Raw genomic sequence first — 24,893 nt, 5'->3', positions numbered from 1 at the left:
CATTCGTGGGCATAGTGAACAGTCCTCCCGCATTTGAAGTAGGTTACCTCTTTGGGACATCTCCCGGTGTGTTTCCTTCTGCATTTGTCACACCACATTTCTTCATTACTATCCCCATATCTCTTGTTGTTGGGTTCAGTCTTTGGGGACTTATTTCTCTTTTCGGATCTTGAGGATCCCTCAAACTTCCTCTTCTCGCCTACAGCTCTTTCCAAACCCTTTTCCTTAAGTTGGATCTCCACATTCTTGGCTGCTCTAACGGTTGTCTTCAAGGTAGTTGCCATTTTTACTGTTGCACCGAAGTCTGCTGGCAGCCCGTTAGCAAACCTATCTATCTTAGAGAGTTCAGTAGGAACCAAGTAGGGAAATAGCTTCATCTTCTCGGTGAATCATCTACACTCATCTTCCCTTTCCTCATGTTCTGAAACTCATTGTTTAGGTCTATCAGATCTATTTCTGAGCAATATTGCATTTTCAACTGCTCCATGAATGCTTCTCAAGACATCCTCATGGCTTCTCCCCGTGGCATTGTATCTGCCAACACGTGTCTGAATTGTAGCCTTGAAAAGTGGAGTTTTGACTCCTCACGTCGTGAGAAATCATGCTCACGTCGTGAGACCAGTCAGATTAGGGTTTCTGACACGTGTCATGCTCTCAGACAGCTGTATCTTCGGAAGGTCATAACTTTTGCATACGAGCTCTGTTTTTGACGTTCTTTATATCCACATGTAGGTGGAGACGTACTCTACAACTTTCATTTAGACCACTAAGGCTAAAAAGTACTCTATCATAAACTCACTTTTTACGATTCCCGGTGTCGTGTCGGTTTTGTCGCGTAACTTCGACGGGTCATAACTTCTTCGTTATAACTCGGATTTCAGCGTTATTTATATGTACGGAAACCTTGTGCCATATACTACAACTTAGTTAAGATTATTTATTCTAAATAATCATCTATCAAAAAATCATTTTTGACACTTATCGTCTCAAAATTAACTAGCCCGAATCTGCGGGCGTTACACTTACACCCAACACAAAAATAAACGGGTTCGGGTTGAGATTTTTGACCCGCCAACCCGTTTATTTCATGGGTTGGGTTAGGTTACCTGTTTGTGTTCGCGGGTCAACCCGCCAACTCGACTATATATATTATAATTAAAAATTTATTTTTTATTTATGAATCAATAGAATGTAGTCAATATATGACGTCCTTAAGTCCTAAAACTCCTAACCCCAAAATTGTAGTGTGAATGAATTATTGAATCAGTTTTTGGATACTTTGCATGAATGTTTTTAATTTTATTTGGATGTTTATGACTTTATGACTTTATGTTGGAAACCTCTTTTTCTTCAAATGTGTTACTTATTAAGTTATTATGTTAGATTGGTATTTGATTTTTCATTACATTAGTTAATGTAAAATGCTAATTATTAATTAATTTAGAGACATGTATAATTCATATAAATTTAACATGTAACAAGTTAACCCAAAAATGAACTGTCGACTATTTGACCCGAAATCGACCCACTGATCCGCGAACCCATATACTTAAATGGGTTATATGGGTTGGGTTGGGTTGATGTTTCCAACCTACCAACTTGTGACATGCTAACCGCCAACCCATATATTATATGGAGTGGGTTGGGTCAATGTATTATGACCCACTAACCCATTATCCACCAACCAGAACCCGACCTAATTGCCAGGCCTAGCGGCGCACATCGTGAGATCCACCCGCGACTATTATTTTCTTTTAGTGACCATGGCGCGACCAAGGAGCAGGTTGCGACGTAGTTGTTGAAACGTCCCAAAAATTACAATAATTTTTAACTTTAAAATTCCATTTATTTAATATACATTACAATTTTTTTCATCATTTAACCAACACCGTTATCTTTAACCAGAAACAATCATAACAATAAAATTCAACTACGTCCCAAAAACCAACAGTCTAAAGCAACAAAGTAAAGTCTCAATCAAATCAACATCCATAATAAAACATCAAGTCGTGCCCATCTGTATAGTCATGCCTTGCATTTCCCTTTTGTGATACATGAAGTTCCCGAAACAGTTAATTATCAGGAAATGATAAGCACGAAGCTTAATGAATTCCAACACAACACCACACATTAGTAATATGTACTTTACATGCACCACACATGTATATCAAGATGCCATCAACTTTTAATATAAGCATACAAATCAGATAAACAAATAGTACAAAACACTTTCTATCTAAATTCTAACATAAAGGGCACATCACAACTCAGTCATATACCAACTGACACTTACCAGCTCGCCATAACACATTCAGACTAAGCACTCACTAGAACATGTACAATCCACACAAAACATGTCAATAACATACACATACTAGACACTACATAACCTAGTACCATTCCTAAACAATCAAGTATCATACACAATCTAATGCAACAACATATACATCAATGTAATGCAGTGAGAAGCTCACCTTGAACTGAATGTATACCACAAAAAAAGCAAACACCAAAGCTCCAATGAACTCAAAGGCACTTCCTCCCCCTATAGAAGTGTATAGAGCATTAATAAGTGTGACATCCCCAAATCCACGGTCAGAAAAGACCGGTTTAATTTATGCTTTTAAAATAATTTCAGAGTAATCCTTTGATTAAAAGAGTTGCGGAATTTGTTCCCAAACAAAAACATGATAAAATAAGAGTTACCAAAGCATTTCTTAAAGAAATGTATTTTCATTATATAACAAAACTCGGGATGTCATGTTCCGATACAGACCAAAAGCATAAACGGCACATTATAAGCCTTACAACAGTTATATTCACTACAGGCCTATAATCAAAATATCTTGATAAGTCGTTCAACTTATGCTCTCGCGCCACTACCTGTAATACAAAGAAAACTGAGTGGGTCAGGCTTGGGAGCCTGGTGAGCATATAGGGTTTTCAACCCACAATAAATAAATTTATTAATTTTATCAAACAACAATAACCCGATTACCCATTCCCGTTATCCTCACTTTACGTCCCTAAAACAACTATCACAAGGGACCTAGTCTAAGGATTTTCATCGGGGTGACAACACTGCTTTGGGGGTTTCCCAGCAATTTATGTTAAATAAGGCAACCATGTGGGGGATGGAGTACATCAAATGAACACCCAAGCTCATTAAGACCTACAGGTTGCGAGCCTGCCAGCGTTCCACAGGACTATCTAGAAAAGTCTGTGGTCGTCATCCATACTCCGCTAGATGACTAGATCTCAATAACATCGAGGCCTCTCATCATTTTATTTCATCACACATCAACTATCTACCCATGTTATACCCAACATATTTGTAGATAAAAATACATATACAGTTAAAATAATTTAAAACATGTATAAAATTCTTCATCCAGCATAGATAGCAAGTATACAGATAATATGCACATATAACACGTAATTTATATAAAATATTTCATATCTATGTGTAAGATGAAAGTAACTATGTACTCACATGATAAGACGATGATCGGACAGCACTTCGTCTTTTAAAATAATATTCTTTTTCGATGAAATCAGGATGTTTTCTCAAAAACTGGGCTTCACGCAAGCAGAGTTTCTGCTCGAAAACTCTTTTTATCGGGATCTTCGGGGCGTCGGGAACTTGCTTCGGGTGCTAGGATGATACACTAAGCTTCGAGGTAATTTTTGCAAAGTAGAAGAAAGTAGAGGGTGAAAGAATGGAAAATTAGCAAATCAATGCTATTTATAGGAAAACTTGAACTACAAAATGAATGCCACCCATAGTTAGATTCGTTGATGACACCTCATTTACTTGTACCGTCACTTCTAATTCATCTCCACGTATTTGTTGCTTATTCTCCAATTTATTATCAAAGGCTTTATCCACATGATGCTTGCATTATCTTATTATATATATTAATTTAAATCATAACTTTTATATAAGTTCCTTTAAATTATGACCAACATAGAAAATGGTCTTTTATATATATAATCTAACGACATATAATTATTTATCATGTGTCCTTTATTTATTTATTTTTATTGGTCAATATATATGTAACAAAATATTATTACTACCATATTTTGTTTACTAGTCAAAATAATATAAGTCTGTAACATAAAAATATCAAAATGCACTCTAATATTCGGAAATAAATATATAAGATGTTATTTTATGATTCTTCTAAATTTAATAATCCATAACTCACATCGTAAAATATACTTAGGCAAATATCTCGAATATTTATTATATCGACGAATTGGTATTTGTGAGGACGTCGACTTTTATTTATATTATTTTAGCTAACAACCAACGATTTTCATTTAGATCGCTAAGGCTAAAAAACACTTTATCGTAAATTCACTTTTTACGTGACACAGCGTCGTGCCGGTTCTGTCGCGAAACTTCAACAGGTCATAACTTTCTCGTTATAACTCGGATTTCGGTATTCTGTATATAACCGGAATCCTTGTCACGACCACTACAACTTCCTTCATAGATATCGGGTTTATCTAATATTTTATTTTAATGCTTATTTTTATCTTTAATTTATCAAATCACAATAATTAAGCATAAAACATATAATACTCAAATAATACATTTTTTATTATTTCAAAACGAGTTACAACGGTTAACCTAGACTATTACATCAACATTAATGCCTAGCCTAGAAACACGGACGTTACAATAAGCAACCTTCATCCCATAATTAAACTAGCTAGTCCCTTGGTTCATTTTCAGCTTTTAACAACAAAACTACAGTCTGCTCAAGACCTGGTTTATCCCCCTTAAACTCATTCAATCCAGATTATTATTCCATATTCAAAAAAGTTAAGCTCAATACCTTTTCAAGGATATATTATACTAAGACTAATTATTTTTCTATGATTTAATATGAATTTTACAATACAGTATATTAGAACAACTAAATATTGAACTGGTCAGTGAAAATAACACTTTTCATCTTAGTTAGAGCTAACAACATGTCAAAGAAAAAATCATGGGTCATTAGAAACAAAAAATACATTTAGAATGTAAAACTTATGGTTTTTTATGGTAATAACCTTTTTTAACACCGAACTTCTTTTTGTTACGATTCATTTATATAAGTTGCAAAACTCAAGTTTTCTACATGAGATTCAAATATATAAAGTTGCAAAACTCAAGTTTTCTACTAATTAGTAGTTTGAAAGTTTTATACCTTGTATAATTTTTTTTTAGTTTGATAACATGATTAAAATATTTTACAAATTTATGTAAGTTTCTTCTTATATTCCAAAAAACAAAGATGGAAATTAAAACACTACCAAATTGTTGGGCTACAAAGTGGTGGGGTATATCGAAATATATAACCTAGAAATAAAGCTTCTCATATTTCCAGTGATAAATCGTGGTAGTGTTCAAAGCAACTGTAAATCAATGGCGACATCCCTGAGCACACCAAAGCTCAGCACGACTCTGTCTTCTTCAACCCTTCAAACCCTCCTATATAGACACAAATTCTCAACCCTGAATCGTTCTCCTTTCATTATTTGTCCGCAATCATCATCATCGTCCTGCTATTCATCTAGTTTCAATCTCTCGAAAAAGGCCCTAAGTTTTCTCTCTGACCATCGGGGGAATGCCATACTCAAGTCTCGTCGATTCGCCACCAGAGCGGAGTCGACTAACGGCGCCGAGCCACGTCACTATGACTTCGACTTGTTTACTATAGGCGCCGGGAGTGGTGGCGTTAGGGCTTCTCGTTTTGCTGCGAATTTTGGTGCTTCAGTTGCTGTTTGCGAGCTTCCGTTTGCTACCATATCTTCCGATACCACTGGAGGGGTAGGCGGAACGTAAGTTCCTACTTTTGTGTATTTTTTTACAATTGAGATTTAGGAGCAGTTGGTTTAATTAAAATTAATAGCTACTCGTTTCTCATCTTGTTTTATAATTTGCATACGCAAATTTTGTTTATTTGAGACTGACTTTTTCGAGATGCAATTGCACGATAACTTGGGAATATATCGGTTTAATTTTATTTGTTAGGCTATTTACTGCTCCCTACCCAATTTTGATTTCCCTTCATAGACTTGTTATTTTCAAGCTCCTGCATTGTCATTAGCACTATATTCTTGTCTTTTGTAAGTCCAGGTTATATAATTCTTTGACTGCTTGATGACCTTTGTATGTAAACTTCGATTACATACATATAATAATTCAATATGTTATGCAAATATGAAGTGCAAGATAAGCAGAATAACAGTAATTATTAAGGATAATTGATAAATCATTAAAAATGATGGTGTTGTAACAAGTTGAATTTCATGATGAGCCTAGAAATGTGTAGGTGGAGTTGGTTACAACTGGAAATTGATCAAGAACAAAAAAGTAGAAACTTTAGCTTGTTTGCTCTTTGTCCAATTGGTTGGGGTATTTTCTGAAGTATAACCATATTTATTATCTATGAAATTGATACTTTATTTTGTTGATGGTGTTATAAACTGTTCTGTTTCAAGAAAAGGAATGTTACACTGATAATATCTGATCTTTGCAATAAAGGTGTGTGCTTCGTGGATGTGTACCAAAGAAATTGCTTGTGTATGCATCTAAATATTCACATGAATTTGAGGAGAGCCTTGGTTTTGGATGGTCATATGGCTCTGAACCTACACATGATTGGAGCACCTTAATGGCTAATAAGAATGCTGAATTGCAGCGTCTTACTGGTATCTACAAGAACATTCTAAACAACGCGGGTGTCAAACTGATTGAAGGACGTGGAAAGGTTATTATTGTCATTTTGCAACACTTTCTGTTTTCTGTTTTTGCAATTACAAGTTGAAAAAAAATGTGTAAGTTGGACTTATGACTTTGCAAGCAGATTGTGGATCCACACACGGTGGATGTTGATGGGAAACTCTACACTGCAAGAAACATTTTAGTTTCAGTTGGAGGTCGCCCATTCATTCCAGATATTCCTGGAAGAGAATATGTGATAGATTCAGATGCTGCTCTTGATTTGCCTTCAAAGCCTACAAAAATTGCAATTGTTGGTGGTGGTTACATTGCCCTTGAGTTTGCTGGCATCTTCAATGGATTACAAAGTGAGGTGCATGTGTTTATTCGTCAAAAGCAGGTTTTACGTGGGTTTGATGAGGAGGTGAGGAATTGAAAACAAGACTTTTACGGGGGACTTATTCTGTTAAGATGCTAACCTTTTTGAGTTGAACAGATCAGAGACTTTCTTGCAGAGCAGATGTCGTTAAAGGGAATTGAGTTCCACACAGAAGAATCGCCACAGGCTGTGATGAAAGCTGCAGATGAAACATTTTCTTTGAAGACAAATAAAGGAACAACTGAGGGCTTCTCACATGTGATGTTTGCCACAGGGCGCAAACCTAACACAAGGGTATTTTTTCTTTCATAATCGTTTTTGTTACTAGTCTCTATTTTATTTGAGGACCTTGGAAACTACACCAAATGGGTTGAAATTAGTAATTCACGCATATTAAATCAAATCTAAACCGTAATTTCGTTGAACTTTTGGTCACTCGGTCGTCTAACTGCCGTTAAATATATGAAAATGACCATTTTGCCCTTGTTCTATGTGTTTGCTTATTTCTTTCTGTCTCCCGAATCCACATCTTCAAGAAGGCTAAATTTTAAATGAAGTTCAGTAAAACTCTAAATTTAAATCGGATCCAACCGATCAAAATCACTATACAAACAAATGAATTTAAAGTAATTTCCATTTTCCCAAGATAAATGGAGTGAAGTTTCCATGCCAATTTATCTTGTCTTTGAGTAGCAGAATGATATTATCCATGATTCGTATGAGAGAAGTTGAGGAAAAATATGAACATGAAGGTTACCATCTTTCATCAGCATTTAGGTCATATGAATATGTTGACTTTCTAGGTTGTAAAGTAACTAAATTTGGTTTTCATATAACGTTAAACTGTGTGAAATTGCAGGGAATGTTGATGTTGTAGTTTAACCATCATACGCAATGCACTTCATTTTTAGCCTGCAATAGCAATAGTGACCAATTTGCATTCTATTTTATTTGACCTAGAAAATCTGATGGTGTTGCATATATAATGTAAAAAAGTAAAACAAATAATAAAAAGTGTATTAAATGTTCAGTCATAGTCCATGTATTGACAAGTCAACAAATCAGTCCAACACAAGGTATTGCGTTGTGTTTAAGATTGAAATATATATGTTTGGATTGATTTGATTGGCAGAATTTGGGATTGGAGTCGGTGGGTGTGAAACTGGACAAGAATGGAGCAATAGAGGTAAGTAAGTTATGTTGCAGTCTGTTTGTGTTTGTGTTTGTGGATCATCATAAAATAAAAATAATAATAATATATATATGATGATGATGATGATGAAATTTTGGAGTCAGGTGGATGAATACTCTCGCACATCAGTTCCATCGATTTGGGCAGTTGGAGACGTTACGGATAGAATGAATCTGACTCCGGTTGCTTTAATGGAAGGAGGGGCGTTAGCCAAAACCCTTTTTGCAGATGAGCCTACAAAACCTGATTTTAGGGCTGTTCCATCTGCAGTCTTCTCCCAGCCACCAATCGGCCAAGTTGGTCTTAGTGAGCTACAGGTACCTACCTCAAACTCCTCAACCACACCAACATATAACATATATGTACTATATCATTATCTAACAAACCAACCAAACAAACAAACAAACGATTGATGTGAGATGCAATGCAGGCAATAGAAGCATATGGTGATATCGATGTGTATACAGCAAATTTCAGGCCCTTAAAAGCTACTCTATCCGGCCTCCCCGATAGAGTCTTTATGAAACTTATAGTCTCTGCCAACACCGACCAAGTCATCGGCTTACACATGTGCGGTGAAGATTCAGCAGAAGTTGTTCAGGTTGGTTCTCTTTGCTTCCTTTTATTTATATCATCCATCATCCATCATCTGTTCAGCTTCTTTTTGACTTTCTCTATTAAGTCAACTAACTTATATATATATATATATATATATATATATATATATATATATATGTTACAATGCAGGGATTTGCTGTTGCTATCAAAGCTGGGTTGACCAAGGCACAGTTTGATGCGACAGTGGGTGTTCACCCCACATCCGCAGAAGAATTCGTCACCATGAGGACACCTACTAGGAAAATTCGCACCCCTCCACCTGCAGTATAACTCTCCTCTCTGTTATCAAAATTTCTTTCACCAAATAATTGTATAATCATTTTGTTCCAATCCTTTCAGGGTAAGACGGATTCCGAGTCTAAAGCTGCAGCAGGAGTTTAGTCAACTCATTGCATCATCAACTTCTATCCTACAAGCAAGCAAGCAAGCAAGCGAGAGCCTACTTATAAGCGAGAGCTAAGATGATGATGATGTTTTTTTTTTTTAAATTTTGTTGGTGACATGAAGAAAGAATTCATCACGAAAGGATAGTCCTACTCCCAGATATGTTGATCAAAGAAGCGTTCATCATTCCCAATGCTTTTACTACTGTTAGCATCTCCATGTTTGACTCAAATGGTACATATATCCATGTTTGTATGTATTTATCACAATTCTTGCTTCACTTGTCTTCTTTGTATCTGATTGCCGCCAAATAAAGTATGTAACTTTTGCTGGGGAACCCATTTTTGTTCAATAACTTGGATATTAAAATTTTCCTCGAGTAATAGTTTCATCTTCTAATGTGTTGGAAATATTAACAAGAATAGAGAAACTAGACAAGTATGCTGAATGATCGATGCATTTATCAAGAACAGAAGAAGAAGATGAAAGCTAAACATAAATAGCCAAAATCTAGGAATAAAAAAATCTGTTAGACTGAGAGAGATACTCTTATTGACTATCCTAACTTTGAGGAAATGCTTTGAATCATTCAACATTTCCTCTTGATTCATAAATTTCTGATTTGTGTGTAAGAGAATAAACCCAACTCATTGATGAAGAGTAGAAAATACTTCCTATCCGCAAGTGAGTCTATGGACCAACTGCAACTCTCATTGTTGACATTCTGAACCGTTGTTACCTGTTCATTGCAATTGTTCCTTTTGCTTCAGTTTTCACTTGCTTATTGTCTCGTAATCTCTCCCAAGATTTATGAGTTTCATCCATGTCTTTGAACTTGCTTTTGTCATTGAGTACATGGTTTGAGCAAGCACTATCTACAAACCACACTTCATTTGAGTTGGTTTGAAGATTTACATAGCTCATGAACATGAACAGGCATTCATCTTCCTCTTCTACATAGTGTGCTTGTTTCTCCTTATACCAACATCACTTTCTTTATGACCATACTTTTGGCAGTTGGTGCATTGAAATGAAAGAGGAGAGCTTTCAAAGCCTCAACCTCCCTAAGACTATCCCCATTGGTGCGCACCTCACCATACCTCACCCCAAAAAGTTAAAAAAATAAATAAATAAGAAAAGAAATGGTGTGAGAAGATTGCCCACACAGCCTAGCTCACCGTAGTTAACCATCTCTCTCTCTCTCTCTCTCATTTATTTTATAAAAATATAGATGTGGTATTAATTTTAAAATTAAATAAAATATATTAAAATACATAAAAAATAATTCTCTACAAAATGCGACTAATGTTGATATGTTTTTTGAATATTTTTTAAAAATAAAATAATAGATTGGGTTGGGTTGTTAATGTGGATAAAAGTTTATGGTTAGTTAGGTTGTGTATATGGAAGATTGAAGAAATAGTTTTTTAATAGATATTTGGGTTAGGTTGGGTTGTGAATAAGACACAAATGCAAGGAATTAGGCTAGACAACTTTTGTTTAAAAATGCAACATAGTAATTACTCATGTAATTTTTTTTAAGACAAAACTTCAAAAATGGTCCCTGTGGTTTTTAAAAATATCAAGTTTAGTCCCTAAGTTCAAAAAACCTCACAGATGGTCCCTGTGGTTTCAAAACTTTTAACAAATGGTCCTTTTCGCTAACTCCGTTAGCTTTTGGCCGTTAAGTGAAGGGTATTTCCGTCATTTCACAAAAGAGGGACCATTTATGAAGTTTTTTGTTATTTAAAAAATTATAATTATTTAATAAAGGGTCCCACCCTCTCTCTCTCTCTCTCTCTCTCTCTCTCTCTCTCTTCCCTTGAAGCCACAACTCAGGAAAGATGGAAAAACGGGATGTCGGCCTCTCCATCTCCGATTCTCGACTGTTCCAGCCCCATCTCCATCCTTGCTTCGTTAATTCAACACCCACCACCTGCTTGTTGTATTTTCAAGTACCATCGACACCCAAAACAGCCTCCTAATAAGGCTTAAACTGCTGAGAAACTGTCACGAGAAAAGCATCGGCAGCTCTCCCTTAGACGACCAAAAGCAGCCTCGAACACCCCCTCATTCCCTTGACCGACAGATGCTGCTACTGTCTCCCTTCTGTCGGGTTACGGCCGGCGATGAGGCAAAATGAAAGAAGGAAACCGCCGGAGCAGACCTGCACAACCGACGCCCCCTCCCCCTTTCTCACGATCGCCAGCCACATGACCACCATTTTAACTGCCTTCGATCGCCTGATGCCTTCTCGATCTAATGAAGACGAAGATGAGGACCGAGGTCCCTTTCTCAGTCCCACCTTGTGATCTGCTTGAGCCTCACTAGTACCCTCGATTTTTGATTGCTTCCATTCGTGTTCTTCCCCAATCAGACGAAGAAGACGCACCATCTCCCTTTTGCATTTGAGTTCATCGACGAAGTGAAGATCCAGTTTAAGATAGACCTGGCAATTCGTGTGTTCGTGTCATGAAAACGTGTCAGCCACGAATTTGACACGATACGATTACACGATGAGAAATAAGTTATCTCAATTTTTAAGATGTATCCGTGTCGTGTATTCGTGTCGTGTCGTGTCTCTCACAGATTCGTGTCTTCGTGTCTGAAATTGTCAGGTCTAGTTTAAGATGGGTTCTTTTGAGAGAGAGAGAGAGAGAGAGAGAGAGAGAGAGAGAGACCCTTTATTAAATAATTATATTTTTTTAAATAACAAAAAACTTCATAAATGGTCCCTCTTTTGTGAAATGACGGAAATATCCTTCACTTAACGGCCAAAAGCTAACGGAGTTAGCGAAAACGACCATTTGTTAAAAGTTTTGAAACCACAGGGACCATCTGTGAGGTTTTTTGAACTTAGGGAGTAAACTTGATATTTTTGAAAACTACAGGGACCATTTTTGAAGTTTTGTCTTTTTTTAATAAAATAGAAGGGAAAATTATTTATTGATCAACTACATAACCTAATTTGCCATACAAATTTGTGTGGTATGAAGCCAAATTGGCACACGAGCTCATGACGTTGAAATGCCCCCACCCCCTTACGCAACATCGTCCCCTCCAAGAAGTGAGAACTCAGCACCCATCGAAACTACCTCCCACCAAAGCTCCCCCACCAATCATTCAATAGAATACAGATCCGATCGCAAGACGGATACCACCAAGAAGTGAGAGTAGATGCCACCAATCATTCCACCCGGCCAAACACCTCTGGCCCTTATCGCTCATCAGAAGACGGATGCCACCATTCCACCCTGCCAAACAGCCCGCCAAACACCTCCGGCCCTGATTACTCAACAGAAGATGTATTCCAGATGATGCTGGAAAATGAACCCCCGAATCAGCCGGGACATGAAGGTAGATGATGCCGGAAAATGACCCCCCGAATCACAGGAGACAAGATAGACATGTTAATGTAAATAACATTGTTCTTGGAAAACGCAAAGCTAAAATGTGCTCGACAAAAATTATGCGTAGGAAGGGGTGATTAGTACCTTGGGCGAGTTACAACAACAGGTGCAGCTCATGGCAGGTCTAATATCATACAAACAATGGGAGTGGTATATGATTTAGAGTTTTTCTAAAAATAAATTATAATCTCTTTCTTTTATTACATATAATAACGTTTCTTGAATGGTGATGTGGAATTAATTTAGGACTGTTTGGGAAATAAAGTAAAGGACATTGGTGGACATGGTTGTTGATCGTGGATGATACACTGACCAAAGTCAAAGCTTGAACATACATATGGCTCAACCAAACTTTGGCAAGCTTACTTTCCTTCATTTTCATGCATAGTCAAAGATTTTCCTTTTTTTTACTTATACTTTTTTTTATTATTCAAAGTATAATATAATATGTGTTGACATTGATGTTTGACTTTGACTTTTGACACAGGGGCTGAAAACAGGAATGTATTATCTAGGTCACATGCTGCAACTGATGCGATTAAGTTCATCTTTTTACAAGTTGTTCTCTAACTCATAAGCTTTTTACAAGTTAATTAGATATGAACTACTATATAGACTATAGTTCATATTTATGTCATTGTTTGTTTTTGTAGGGGTTCTGTGTTTTGTCCCCTTCTATACTAGTAAGGTTATGTTAAAAGGGGTTCTAGGTTTTGTCCCCTTCTATTCTTGTAGGGGTTCTGGTTTTTCTCTCCTTTTGAACTAGTAAGGGTTTTCTACTACTAAATCGATTGTTGGTGTTGTTTATGTTGATTGTAGATTTAATCTCGAATTTGTGTGGATGGTGAGTGATTGTTAATTTGTGATCTTATAGATCTCTTCTAATTTTGTTCTTTTTGATGTAATGGTTTAAGCACTTAATTTGGACAACTATAAATGTGTGTTTCATTTTGTTTTTATATTGACTAAATGATTTAATGGGATTACCCAAAAAGACACTAACCCGTTACCTATTTGTCTCTTTTTTCATCCCAACTCCTCTTACTTCAAATATTTGATGAATATTGCAAAATTTGTTTTTGGGATGTAAGGGTAATATGCTCATATAGACTCTTTTAGAAGGCTTATTTGATTTAGACCTAATGTACACAACAAGACCTAATGGGGAAAAGATAAATAGCTTCCACAATGTAGACTTGACTTAATAATATAGTTTAGCTACGAATTAAAATGGTGATACATGTGTTGACTATGACTGATTTTTCCTGATAATTCGAAAGCTATTAAAACCAATAGTTATGCTGAATACCATTGAGAACTAGCCAAATCCTCTAAGTATGTTGTTTGAGGCATGTTAGAAAATGGGCAAGTCTGTTGACATTAAGCACTAGAGAAAAGGTTAGAACATGCATCATTGCATTTGAGTAAAAAATGTTGTAATAATTTATTTGTATTGCCATCAGCGTTTTGGAGGTGACAAGTCATAGGCCTTTGTCCTTTAGAGGTGACAACTCTAGTAGGGCTTCTGTTTTTTTTGTCCCATTTTAAGGTTTATATATATATATATATATATATATATATATATATATATATATATATATATATATAGATCTGATGTATATATGATGTATATATGAGCTTGAGAACCTATTTTGTCCCCTTCTATGACGAGGGTAGGGAGAGACGAGGGTATACTATAACCTCATCTCTCCTTACCACCTTCACATGTGGTGGACTTAGTAAAATTTCAAAATCACGGTGGTAGGGAGAGACGAGGGATACTAGAATGGGTTCTAGATTTGTCCCCTTCTATTCTAGAAGTGGACATACCAGAGAACCCCTACTAGTATAAAAGGAAAAAAAAAACAGAATGCCTACTAGAATAGAAAGGGACAACTCATAGAACCCCTTCTAATACCGAACCCCTACTAGAATAGAAAGGAAAAAAATTGTAGAACCCCTTCTAGTAGGGGTTCCATACTAGAAGGGGTTCTAGTAGTTGTCCCCTTCTACTTTAGTAGGGTTCTTTTTTTTGTCCCCTTTTAAGGTTAAAATATATATTTAAAAATAGATATGATGTATATATGAGCTTGAGAACCTATTTTTCCCCTTTTGTGACAGGGGTAGGGAGAGACGAGGGTGTACTATACCCTTATGTCTCCTTACCACCTTCACACGTGGTGAACTTAGTAAAATTTCAAAATCACGATGATAGGGAGAGACGAGGGATACTAGAAAGGGTTCTAGGAATTTTCCCTTTCTATTCTAGTAGGGGTTCGGTACTAGAAGGAGTTCTATGAGTTGTCCCTTTCTATTCTAGTAGGTGTTCTGTCTTTTTCCCCTTTTATACTAGTAGGGGTTCTCTGGTATGTCCACTTCTAGACTAGTAGGGGTCTGTACTATGTCCCCTTCTACACTAGTGGGTGCTCATATGGAAAATGTACAATCTATAAAAAAACACCAAAAAGTTCAGCCGGATTAACGCGATACTCACCCGTTAAACAACCTCGTGAAGGAGAGTAAACCAATACTCGATTAGTAGCCTAATCATAATCGATTAGCAGCCCGATCACATAAAAAACCCCTAAAAGTACCGTTGAATTAACCCGATACCCGATTAGCGAAAATCAATGAGAATGTGGAGCTGATTATAAAATACACTCCGAAAAGTACCATCAGATTAACCCAATACCCGATTAGCTGATTTTGTCGAGGTTTTTTTAAGGAGAGTAAACTGATACTCTATTGTCCCCTTCTATTCTAGTAGCCGTTCTGTTTTTTCCCCTTTTATACTAGTAGGGTTCTCTGGTATGTCCACTTCTAGACTAGTAGGGGTTCTGTGTTATGTCCCCTTCTACACTTGTAAGGGTTTTATGTTTTGTCCCATTCTATTACTAATAAGGTTATGTTAGAAGGGGTTCTAGGTTTTGTCCCCTTCTATTCTATTCTTGTAGGGGTTCTGGTTTTTCTCCCCTTTTGAACTAGTAATGGTTTTCTACTGCTAAATCGATTGTTGGTGTCGTTTATATTAGCCCTATAAATATTATTTCAAAACCGTCTTACATACAAGCAAAGCATGAAAGCAAAATGACATAGCTTCGTGCATGCCAACCAAAGTCTTTAAAAACAAAGTAGACACCACCATAATTCAACATCAATCCAAAAACAGTAAAAAAAACAAAAATAAGTATTTAAATCTCATCAATATATGAAAACCTACAATAAACATTTGTTCTTAATGGACATTTTAAGATTGAAAACCTCCACAAATCCTTAATTACATAAAGATTTACCATCCATTCAACACACCGTCAATCGTAGAGAGCCTTCTCTCTAGATTAAATTGTAGAAAAACCATGGCAGTCATTTCATTCCCCAAGAGAAATTCCTCAACAACCTTAATGTCCTTGATGTGCAAATGCTTTTCTGTTGTCAACTCAAGAAGAGCATCACTTACTTTGGCCTTCAAATCTGGATCAAAATGTGGTTGATTAATACTTGCATGACTACGTCCACTTGCACCAGAAGAGCTACTAAGCCTAGTAGACATAGTAGTAGACTTTCTATGGGAAATTCCACTATGCTTGAATGACGGTTTACTAAACATTGTGGAAATTTTATTCCTTACTACCATTGGTTCCGTCATCAATGTTGAACTTTGAATTTGTTCCAACTTCTTAGAATTTTTCTGCAAACCACAAATTATATATGAGCTTAATGAATATCCTGCAAAATAGCTACTCAAATTCTAAAATCACTAGTTTCCGGTCAAAAACCAATCAACAACACGATCTGCTTAGAAATCAACTAACATTTATATCATAAAAACTATTCCAAGTCAAACTGAAATTCCAAAACCACAAAAACTTTATGGCATATTAAGCCCTAAAAGCAACAATCTTACTCACATTTAGGATTCATGAAATCAATTTTAGGGAATAATCACTTAAAAAGAAAAACATCTTAAAATATGAAGAAAAAAAAGTTAATATCACCTTAATATTCATGTGCAATTTCTCAAGGGATTGTCCAAATTCCATGCACCAAGTTGGTGCAGTTTCTTATGTTATTTCTAAGTTAAGGTTGTGCTCCCTTACAAGTTGGAAGCTGAAGATATTAGGGTTAGGTTATGAGATAATGGGTTTAAATAGGGTCCAGGACCCTAAAATAGGGTTTTGATCTGACTGGAGTATGCCCAACGTACTCCGAAGAACATTCGCGACCATCCTGGTCAGTATGCCCAACGTACTCCAAGGTACGCCCAGCGTACTACCTTCTTCACTAGTACGCCCCGCGTACTCTTTGTGTACACCCCGCGTACTCAGCTAAGCCTGAAAACCACGAAACTTCTGAAGGCCATAACTTCTTTGTTATAAACCCGATTCCGACGATCCTTATATCCACGGAAAGGTGACGAGAATCCCTACACTTCTATTAACGCATACCTTCCTTATGACCTTCCGAACAAAAGTCAATTTTCCACAAAAGCCCAAACTGCCACTTTACCAAAATACCCATAGGCCTCAAAACACGAACCGAACACCCGGATCACTTCTAATACATCACCCGTACCCAAATGGGCCTAGCTCTTACCTTCTCAAAAGCCCTAATTTTGATGATGACTGATCTTCGGGCCACAACCTCAGACTAGGAATTGATTCGGAACATAGCGTTACATAATTATTCTCTAAAATCTGCAATTTTCTTTTTTTAATTTATGTTAATTAACAAAAATACATTTATAATGAAATTAGATAGTATTTTTTGATTATCTTTAATTCAATAATATGTATTAATCATTTTCTTAAAATAACTAAAATGATTGGTCCACAATCAACCTTACATCCACACAATAGATAGTTAGAATACAATAACCTGAGCCTATATATATATATATATATATATATATATATATATATATATATATATATATATATATATACACACACACACACACACACGTAATATTTTCAATTTTACAAGACATTTAAAAACTTAATCCAGTTTCTTTTTTTATCTTTTTTTAAAGTTTTTGACTAATTTCAAATTTTTACAGATTTGTTCGAAATCTTTTTTATAAATTTCTACCACCTCTTTTACTAACTTTTTTTTGAACTTCTATAAAAATTAGTTATATAAGTTTTTCGTAGCACCTGGTTCATGTAATCCTTTTTTTATTAAGGCTTTAAGTTAAAAGAGTTGTTTTCAAGGCCACGACCTGGGGATGTAGTCTCGACGACGTGGCAAAGGCCATGGAAATCGCACATCATTAGTGGGTGTCACGGCGTGGCAGTATAGTGGTCACGACGTGGCAAGTTGTTTAATGAAAATTCCTAATTTCGGGGTTTGTGCCCCTATTTAAGAGATGTAATGGTTGTGGTTGCCCACCCTCAACCTCTATCACTCTCCCTCAGCCTCCAAAGCGAACCCTAGCCTCCATTGTTAACTTTTGAGCTTTTGTGGTGTTTGGTGGTGTCTTGAAGAAGAAGAAGGTGTCCCTTGAAACTTTGTTTCAACAAGCAACTCTCCTCATCCTCTTTGTGCATGTTTTATGCACTCTTGTAAGTCCTCAAGTTCCAAGCTTTATGACTCCATGTTCTTAGTTCTAGGTTTTCTTGTTTTATTCTTCATGATTAGTCTAGTAGGAATGTTTGGGTTCCATAAAGCTTCAAACTTTATGGATCTATAGAGTCCCTTTATGGTTTAGAGTGATGGGTCTGAATTTTGATAGAGTCTTGAATTCTTGCATGAGATCTTGGCCCCATTTTGCACCATTTTGACCTAGGTTGAGCTCAATACATGCATTATATATGCATGTCTATAAAGCTATGACTTTTATGATCTTTGGGGAGTATGGAAGCATTCTGGAAAGTTTAGATTAATGGAGAAAACAATTAAGGGCTTAATGGATTAAGTTGGTCTAGACAGTTTCCACGACGTGGAGAATTAGTCGCCACATTGTGACGATTGGCAGAATCTCGACTATTTTGTCCTATTATCCTCACGACGTGACATAAGCTCATCCATGTCGTGGCGACTGGTTAGAGTTGACCATTGACTTTGACCAATTTTGACTTTAGGTCAACTTTAGGGTTTGGGATGTAGTTTGAGGAATTGCCATTGTTTAGGGTAAGACGGAGGCATGATCGTACACATCCTCCTATGGTTTGATGTTTTGAGAGATTAACTTAATACTCTGATTTTTTTGGATATGATTTGAAAACATTGGTTGTTTATCTTTGGCTTCTAGTGGAAATGTTTTTATAAAAATGAAATTTTTTATCATAGTTTTTGGGATGTTACAAGTTGATATCAGAGCCCTAGTTTGAGAGAATTGGATGAAAATTCGTGTGATCCCAAACTCAAACTATGGAACTGCAAAATATTTTTCATAATTAAATCTAAAATAATCAAAATAGAGGATTGATTTTTACAATCAGCCGGAGCCAAGAAAAGTTATTCCCCAAGATACCACACTTGTTTTGTGTATTGATGATATGTTAGATATGCATGTTAGTTTGTAAGTTATGGATATTCAAGACAGGGCCGACCCATGGGTATGAGCAAGCTGGACGACCGCCCCGGGCCCCCAAATGCCAAAGGGCCCCCATTTTATCTTTGTTATTGGGTTATATTAATGACAACCCATTAAATTTAAGACTTATGGACTAGTTTTGGCCCAATGTTGTAAAGAGTATAGGCGGCAAACCAAAATGAAGAAGCGGGGGAGTTAGGAGTAGCAAATGACATGCCGTGTTTCCGACATCCTATGCGGCCTCTTCAATTTTCGATTCCATGGCCATGGAAAATCCAAACGACACCATCTCTCCCGAAGCTAAAGCCCTTACGTTTAATTCTCTTTCTTCTATTTCTAGCTGAAGATAATCGATTCTTCTCCTCTTTTCTGATTTTCTGAATTCGCCCAAGTCCAAAGACAAATAGGCAATACTCGATTCTTTCTCTTCTTATTTATGATTTCATTTTTCTGAAATACCAGCAATTGGAAGTTACCTGCTGTCGTTTTATTTCTGAATCAGATGTTTTTTAGTTGAGACTCGAGATTAAGTGCATCAGTTGGATTAATTTCTTTCTGAATCGTATTCAGTTGGAAGTTTGAAGTAGAACAATCTTTCACAATCGTCTGTGTTACGGTCTGAGTCGAATTTCTGAATCTATGAACTTGTTTTGTTAAGAATCTGCAAAATCGATCTTTAATTTTGATTTTGTATGAATCATTGTCCATTGAAATAGATTTTACTGATTTCAAATTTGTATGAATCATTGCTTAATTCGAATTTTCTGAATTTTAATGATGAATTTGTTTAACTCGATTTCTCTTTTTTCTAATCTAAACTTCAAATAATCAGATTTCTCATTTCTTATTTGAGCTCAGAGGATTATTAACATCCAGGATAGTAGTTGAGCATGTATTCTCTTTTCACTTTTTGTTAATCAATTTTTTTTTATTTTGATTAATTCGAATTTTCTAAATTTTAAAGATGATTTAGTTTAATTTGACTTCTCTATTTTCTAAACTTCAGATTTCTCATTTCTGTTTTGGTCTCGGAGGATATAAATGACAAGAGAACAGCTGACTAAGCAGATAGTATCTATTCACTTTTTTTGTTGATTTGTAAATCTATGTGATTGTTGATTTGTTAGAAAATATGTTTGGAAGTGAAAAAATGAACAATTTAATGAAGCTAAAAAGAATCTAAGAATAAGTTTGTAAAAAAATTAAATTCTTCTAATTTACAAGATAATGCCACACATGAAACTGTAATAAATGAGGTAGATAATATCTTTATTTTTTTTGTTATGTTTATGTATTAGGCTTCCGAGGATGACCTTTTTATTTGTTGTTTGTATTAATAATTACTTGGTTGTTTGGCATTAGCAGTCTGTTTCGAAGCTTTTTTTTCCATATGTTGGTTTTTCTTAATTAATAAAATTTTCAAAGTTTTCTGAGGTGCTGCGCCCCCTTTACCAAAAAAAATAAAAAATTATAAGGGCTCAATATTTTTATTTTGCTCCGGCCTCACATTGTCTAGGACCGGCCCTGATTCAAGAATTACATGATAGAACTGTTTGATTTATGACGTTTGATAGCTTAATTAAGAAAATTTCCTAAAAGTATAATGTTTAATCGGTCGGAAATTAGATACTTCTTTCACTTATTCACATTTTTAATTCCTCTTCAAAACAATTTACGAATGTGTAATTGAAACAAGGCTAGTAAACTTTTATTTATCTTAGTGGTTTGGTTTTTTTAATCTTTCATTGCAATTAAACTCTCCCAAAATCTTAGAGAGAATCAATCAACAACGGCATGTCGACACGTGTATCTCAGAGTCACTTCATCAACATAAAGCGTGGCTGTAGTGTTTAAACACTTTATGTCTCAATATCAACTAATGTGTCACTACATAAATATATGTTAATTTAAAAAAAATAACCTATGTATGAAAGTCAGAATATATCACTAAACAAGTACTTAACCCTAACAGTCTCGTCATGGGCGAGGGTAGATAAAACAAGCAAAAAATATTCATGTTTCACTAAACCAACAGGTCATGAAGCTTAATTGACAATAAAAATAGATTGAAAGCAAGTCCACCTGGTTACTAGCATATAATCTTTTGCAAAATGCAAACCATATTTTAAAATTTAAACACACGTGCTTCTTTTCCACTAATTAAGGGTAAGGGGATAAGAACTTCAGGTCTTAACGATTGTAATGGTTTTTCTCTTACCTGTGGATGTTTCCTCTGCAGAGACGTGAAGGATTCCATTAACATCTATAGTGAAACAAACATCTATTTGGGAAGTCTGATTGGGACCTAGAGTAAGGCCATAAAGGTTGAACTCCCCAAGTAATATGTTGTCCTTAACTTGGGTGCTCTCACCCTGATACACCCCAATACGTGCTGATGTTATATTGACTTGTGAACGACGATATATTTTTGTGATGGACGTGTTCCTCGGAATAATAAAACTCATTGCGTTTTTTCTATAGGGGGGTGTATCAATTGCTATTCCTAGTGAGAGAGGAGTGACATCCAGCAACACCGTATCATGCTCCTGTTTCACATCATCATCATAATTCCCACTTAACTTTGCAGCCAAGATTGCAGCACCAAATGCAACAGCCTCATCCCCATTCATGCTCTTGCAAAGTGCATGTCTTCCCATTAAAATATTCCTCCAACATTTGTTGCACCTTCGGAATCCTACTTGATCCACCAACCACCACCACCTCATCCACTTCTGTCTTTAGCATTTTCCCATCACTCAAACAGTCACCCACCAGCTGAATGCACTTGTCGAACAAAGTTGAATTCAGTTCCTCGAATTTCGCTCGGCTGATTTTAGTGGAGAAGTCAATGCCTTTATATAAGCAATCAATCTCGATTGAAGCTAAAGTTGTTGAGGTCAAATCCCTCTTTGCTTTTTCACAAGCAACTTTCAACCTGGCCAAGGCTCTAGGATTTCCGTTCATGCCATCCACCTTGTGTTTTTTATTAAATTCCATCATGCAGTGATTAACAAGTGCCCTATCAAAATCCTCACCACCTAGATGAGTGTCTCCCCCAACAGCTTTCACATCAATCACACCTGTTTTACCAACTTTCAAAAGAGACACATCAAAATCAAACACCAATACGTTCTTCTCCATATATATATATATATATATATATATATATATATATATATATATATATATATATATATATATATATATATATATATATATATATATATATATATATATAAGCCCCACCGAACCTGCTCCCAATCAGACGCTTAACATCTGGAAATTTAGATATACTTTCCTTAATATTTCAAATACTTTAAGCAACATGATTTTTATAGGAAAACAAAAAAACGGGAAATTTTGATTAAAAAAAAAAAAAAAGACTTGCCAAACACAGTGTTGGTAGGGTTCCTAGCGATTTGGTTTTTTGCACCCTCGCCTACCAACAACTCTGTATCAGTGAAGGCTATGAAAGAGGGAGTGGTCTTGTTTCCTTGTTCATTCGGAATTATCTCCACCCGGTTGTTTTGGTTAACCCAGACACCTACACATGAGTAGGTCGTTCCAAGATCAATGCCAATGGCTGCTCCTTTTACTCTTTCAGACATGTTTCCAACCACTAATGAAATTTTCTGCATGCATGGGCAAACTCAAAACATTATATATATATATATATATATATATATATATATATATATATATATATATATATATATATATATATATATACACACACACTAGCAGGATACCCGCGCGATGCAGCGGTAGAAAATAGATTTTTTAACGATTAGTTTTCTTTCGGTATGGTGTTTCGGGAATAGTTTCTTTGCTGCAAGTAGTCTACTTTTAGCAGGCGACGTATAATTCTTTTCGAGAAATAGTTTATTTTCGAAGATTAGTTTCCTTTTATGAAATGTGTCTCGACTTGTTGTATAGGTCGGTATAATAATCTAAAAACCAAAACAACACTTATTTAAATGAACCATTCTTAAAATAGGTGATGCGGTTGCTAATTTTTGTGAACCGAATAAATATGGTTCGGTTTCGGATATTATTTGGAAAACAAACCATTGTCCAAGGGACTGCACCTCCACAGATGCTATCAAAAATGATTTTTCTCACTCTCCACTGCTATTTTGGAGTAGCCTAATTTGTAACAAAGCATCAGACTCTGGCTTCTGCAAATGTGTTGGTACCTGGGCCATAAAAGGTAGAAAAAGCAACCAAAGCGGAGCCCTTATAGTCCCTAATAATGCCACCACCTGCTGCCATGCCATTCCTTGAAGAACCATCTATGTTCAACTTCAAAATACCAAAAGGAGGAGGAGCCCTTTTGATCCATTTTCCTTTAGGAATCTTTAGACCATTAACTAAACTGAACCATTTAAATATTCATCATTTCTTACCCTCGCGATGCGGCAGCGCCATATAGTTTCATTCGACACGGTTTTTCGATATACAAAAAGAAGTACATTAAAAAATACATAATAGTAAGCAAAAACATAATTCCATTCAAATATGTATATGAATAATGTTTGTATGCAAGTATATTTTATATATCACGTCATATTCTAAAAGAGAAAGTTGTCAAAGTTCTGCTATTCCATCAAAATGTATTATTTTGATCATCATGAATTCATGCGATCTCGAAAAAGTGCCAAAAAGAACATATTAATTTAAGGAATTGGTCATTAAACATGTAAATGAATACAAAAATGGAAATGTACTTTCATTTATTTTTTATTATATAATCTTACTTCAAAAGTATAATGTTATAATTGTATGTGTGGTGTCATTTCAGTTAATAGCAATTGCGATTCTTTAGGTTGACTATTATAAAAATACCCCAATTGTGATTCTTTAGGTTGACTATTACAAAAATACCCCTGGTTAAATAACAGATGAATTTATAAATAACATCTCACTTTTGAATTTTTTGACGTTTTTGGATATAACTTTCAAAGTAAAATGGTTTAATACGAAAATAATTAAAATAAGTTTCCAAAAAAGAAATAAATTTAACATGCTATATTGGGCAAAGAAATGAAAGTAAATTGCCATTTAATGTATTTAATGCACTTGATCACTCAATAATGTTTAAAAATTTTCGTAACAATATACAATTGAAAGTAGATGTTAAATAATGACTGTCATAACATTCATATATGTCAGTAGAATGCTACAAAATAAATAAATGACATTTAAATGAAAGAAAATTCCATAAAAATGACATTAAAAAGAAGTAAATTACTATAAATGTTATAGAGGTGATTTTGCTTCTTCGATCCGATCTAAAAGAAATAAATGACTATAAAAGGTGAGCAAATTGCAATAAATGATGTTAAAATGAATATAAGATGCAATATATGACATTAAAATAGGCGACAAATCTGAAAATATAATGGAAAACTACTTTTTGAAAGTATAATGCTATAAAACTGTTATTTTAGATTTTGTTATAAACCTGAAGACCTTACTTTGTAGTAATAGACGATAAAAATTACAAAATCATTGTTCAAAAGTATATTGATATTAAAATTGTAATTTTTGAGTCATATGCAAATTATACTACATCGTAGCTAAATATATTAGATTACACCATATTGTAGTCAAATATAAATCTTAATGCTAGATTAAGATCTTGATATAGCAAA

The 24,893-nt window shown here is 35.3% G+C and overlaps 1 protein-coding gene and 1 pseudogene across 1 annotated transcript; one reads left to right on the top strand and one right to left on the bottom strand.

Annotated features, from left to right (window-relative positions):
- Nucleotides 1-5,352: 5,352 nt before the first annotated feature.
- On the top strand, nt 5,353-9,677 carry GR (glutathione reductase). Its single transcript, XM_079070854.1, has 9 exons — nt 5,353-5,838; nt 6,545-6,770; nt 6,867-7,145; nt 7,218-7,394; nt 8,233-8,286; nt 8,397-8,609; nt 8,723-8,893; nt 9,040-9,174; nt 9,250-9,677. The coding sequence occupies exons 1-9, from the start codon at nt 5,423-5,425 to the stop codon at nt 9,289-9,291; spliced, it is 1,713 nt and encodes a 570-aa protein (XP_078926980.1). The 5' UTR covers nt 5,353-5,422; the 3' UTR covers nt 9,292-9,677.
- An 11,745-nt stretch (nt 9,678-21,422) lies between these two features.
- LOC145138958 (heat shock cognate 70 kDa protein-like) lies at nt 21,423-22,380 on the bottom strand (annotated as a pseudogene).
- Between the last annotated feature and the right edge of the window lie 2,513 nt (nt 22,381-24,893).

The sequence above is a fragment of the Lactuca virosa genome, chromosome 9 (genome assembly GCF_052849685.1).
Source record: "Lactuca virosa cultivar CGN04683 chromosome 9, Lactuca_virosa_CGN04683_v6, whole genome shotgun sequence".
Classification (NCBI taxonomy): domain Eukaryota; kingdom Viridiplantae; phylum Streptophyta; class Magnoliopsida; order Asterales; family Asteraceae; genus Lactuca; species Lactuca virosa.
This window is presented reverse-complemented; position numbering and strand designations above follow the sequence as displayed.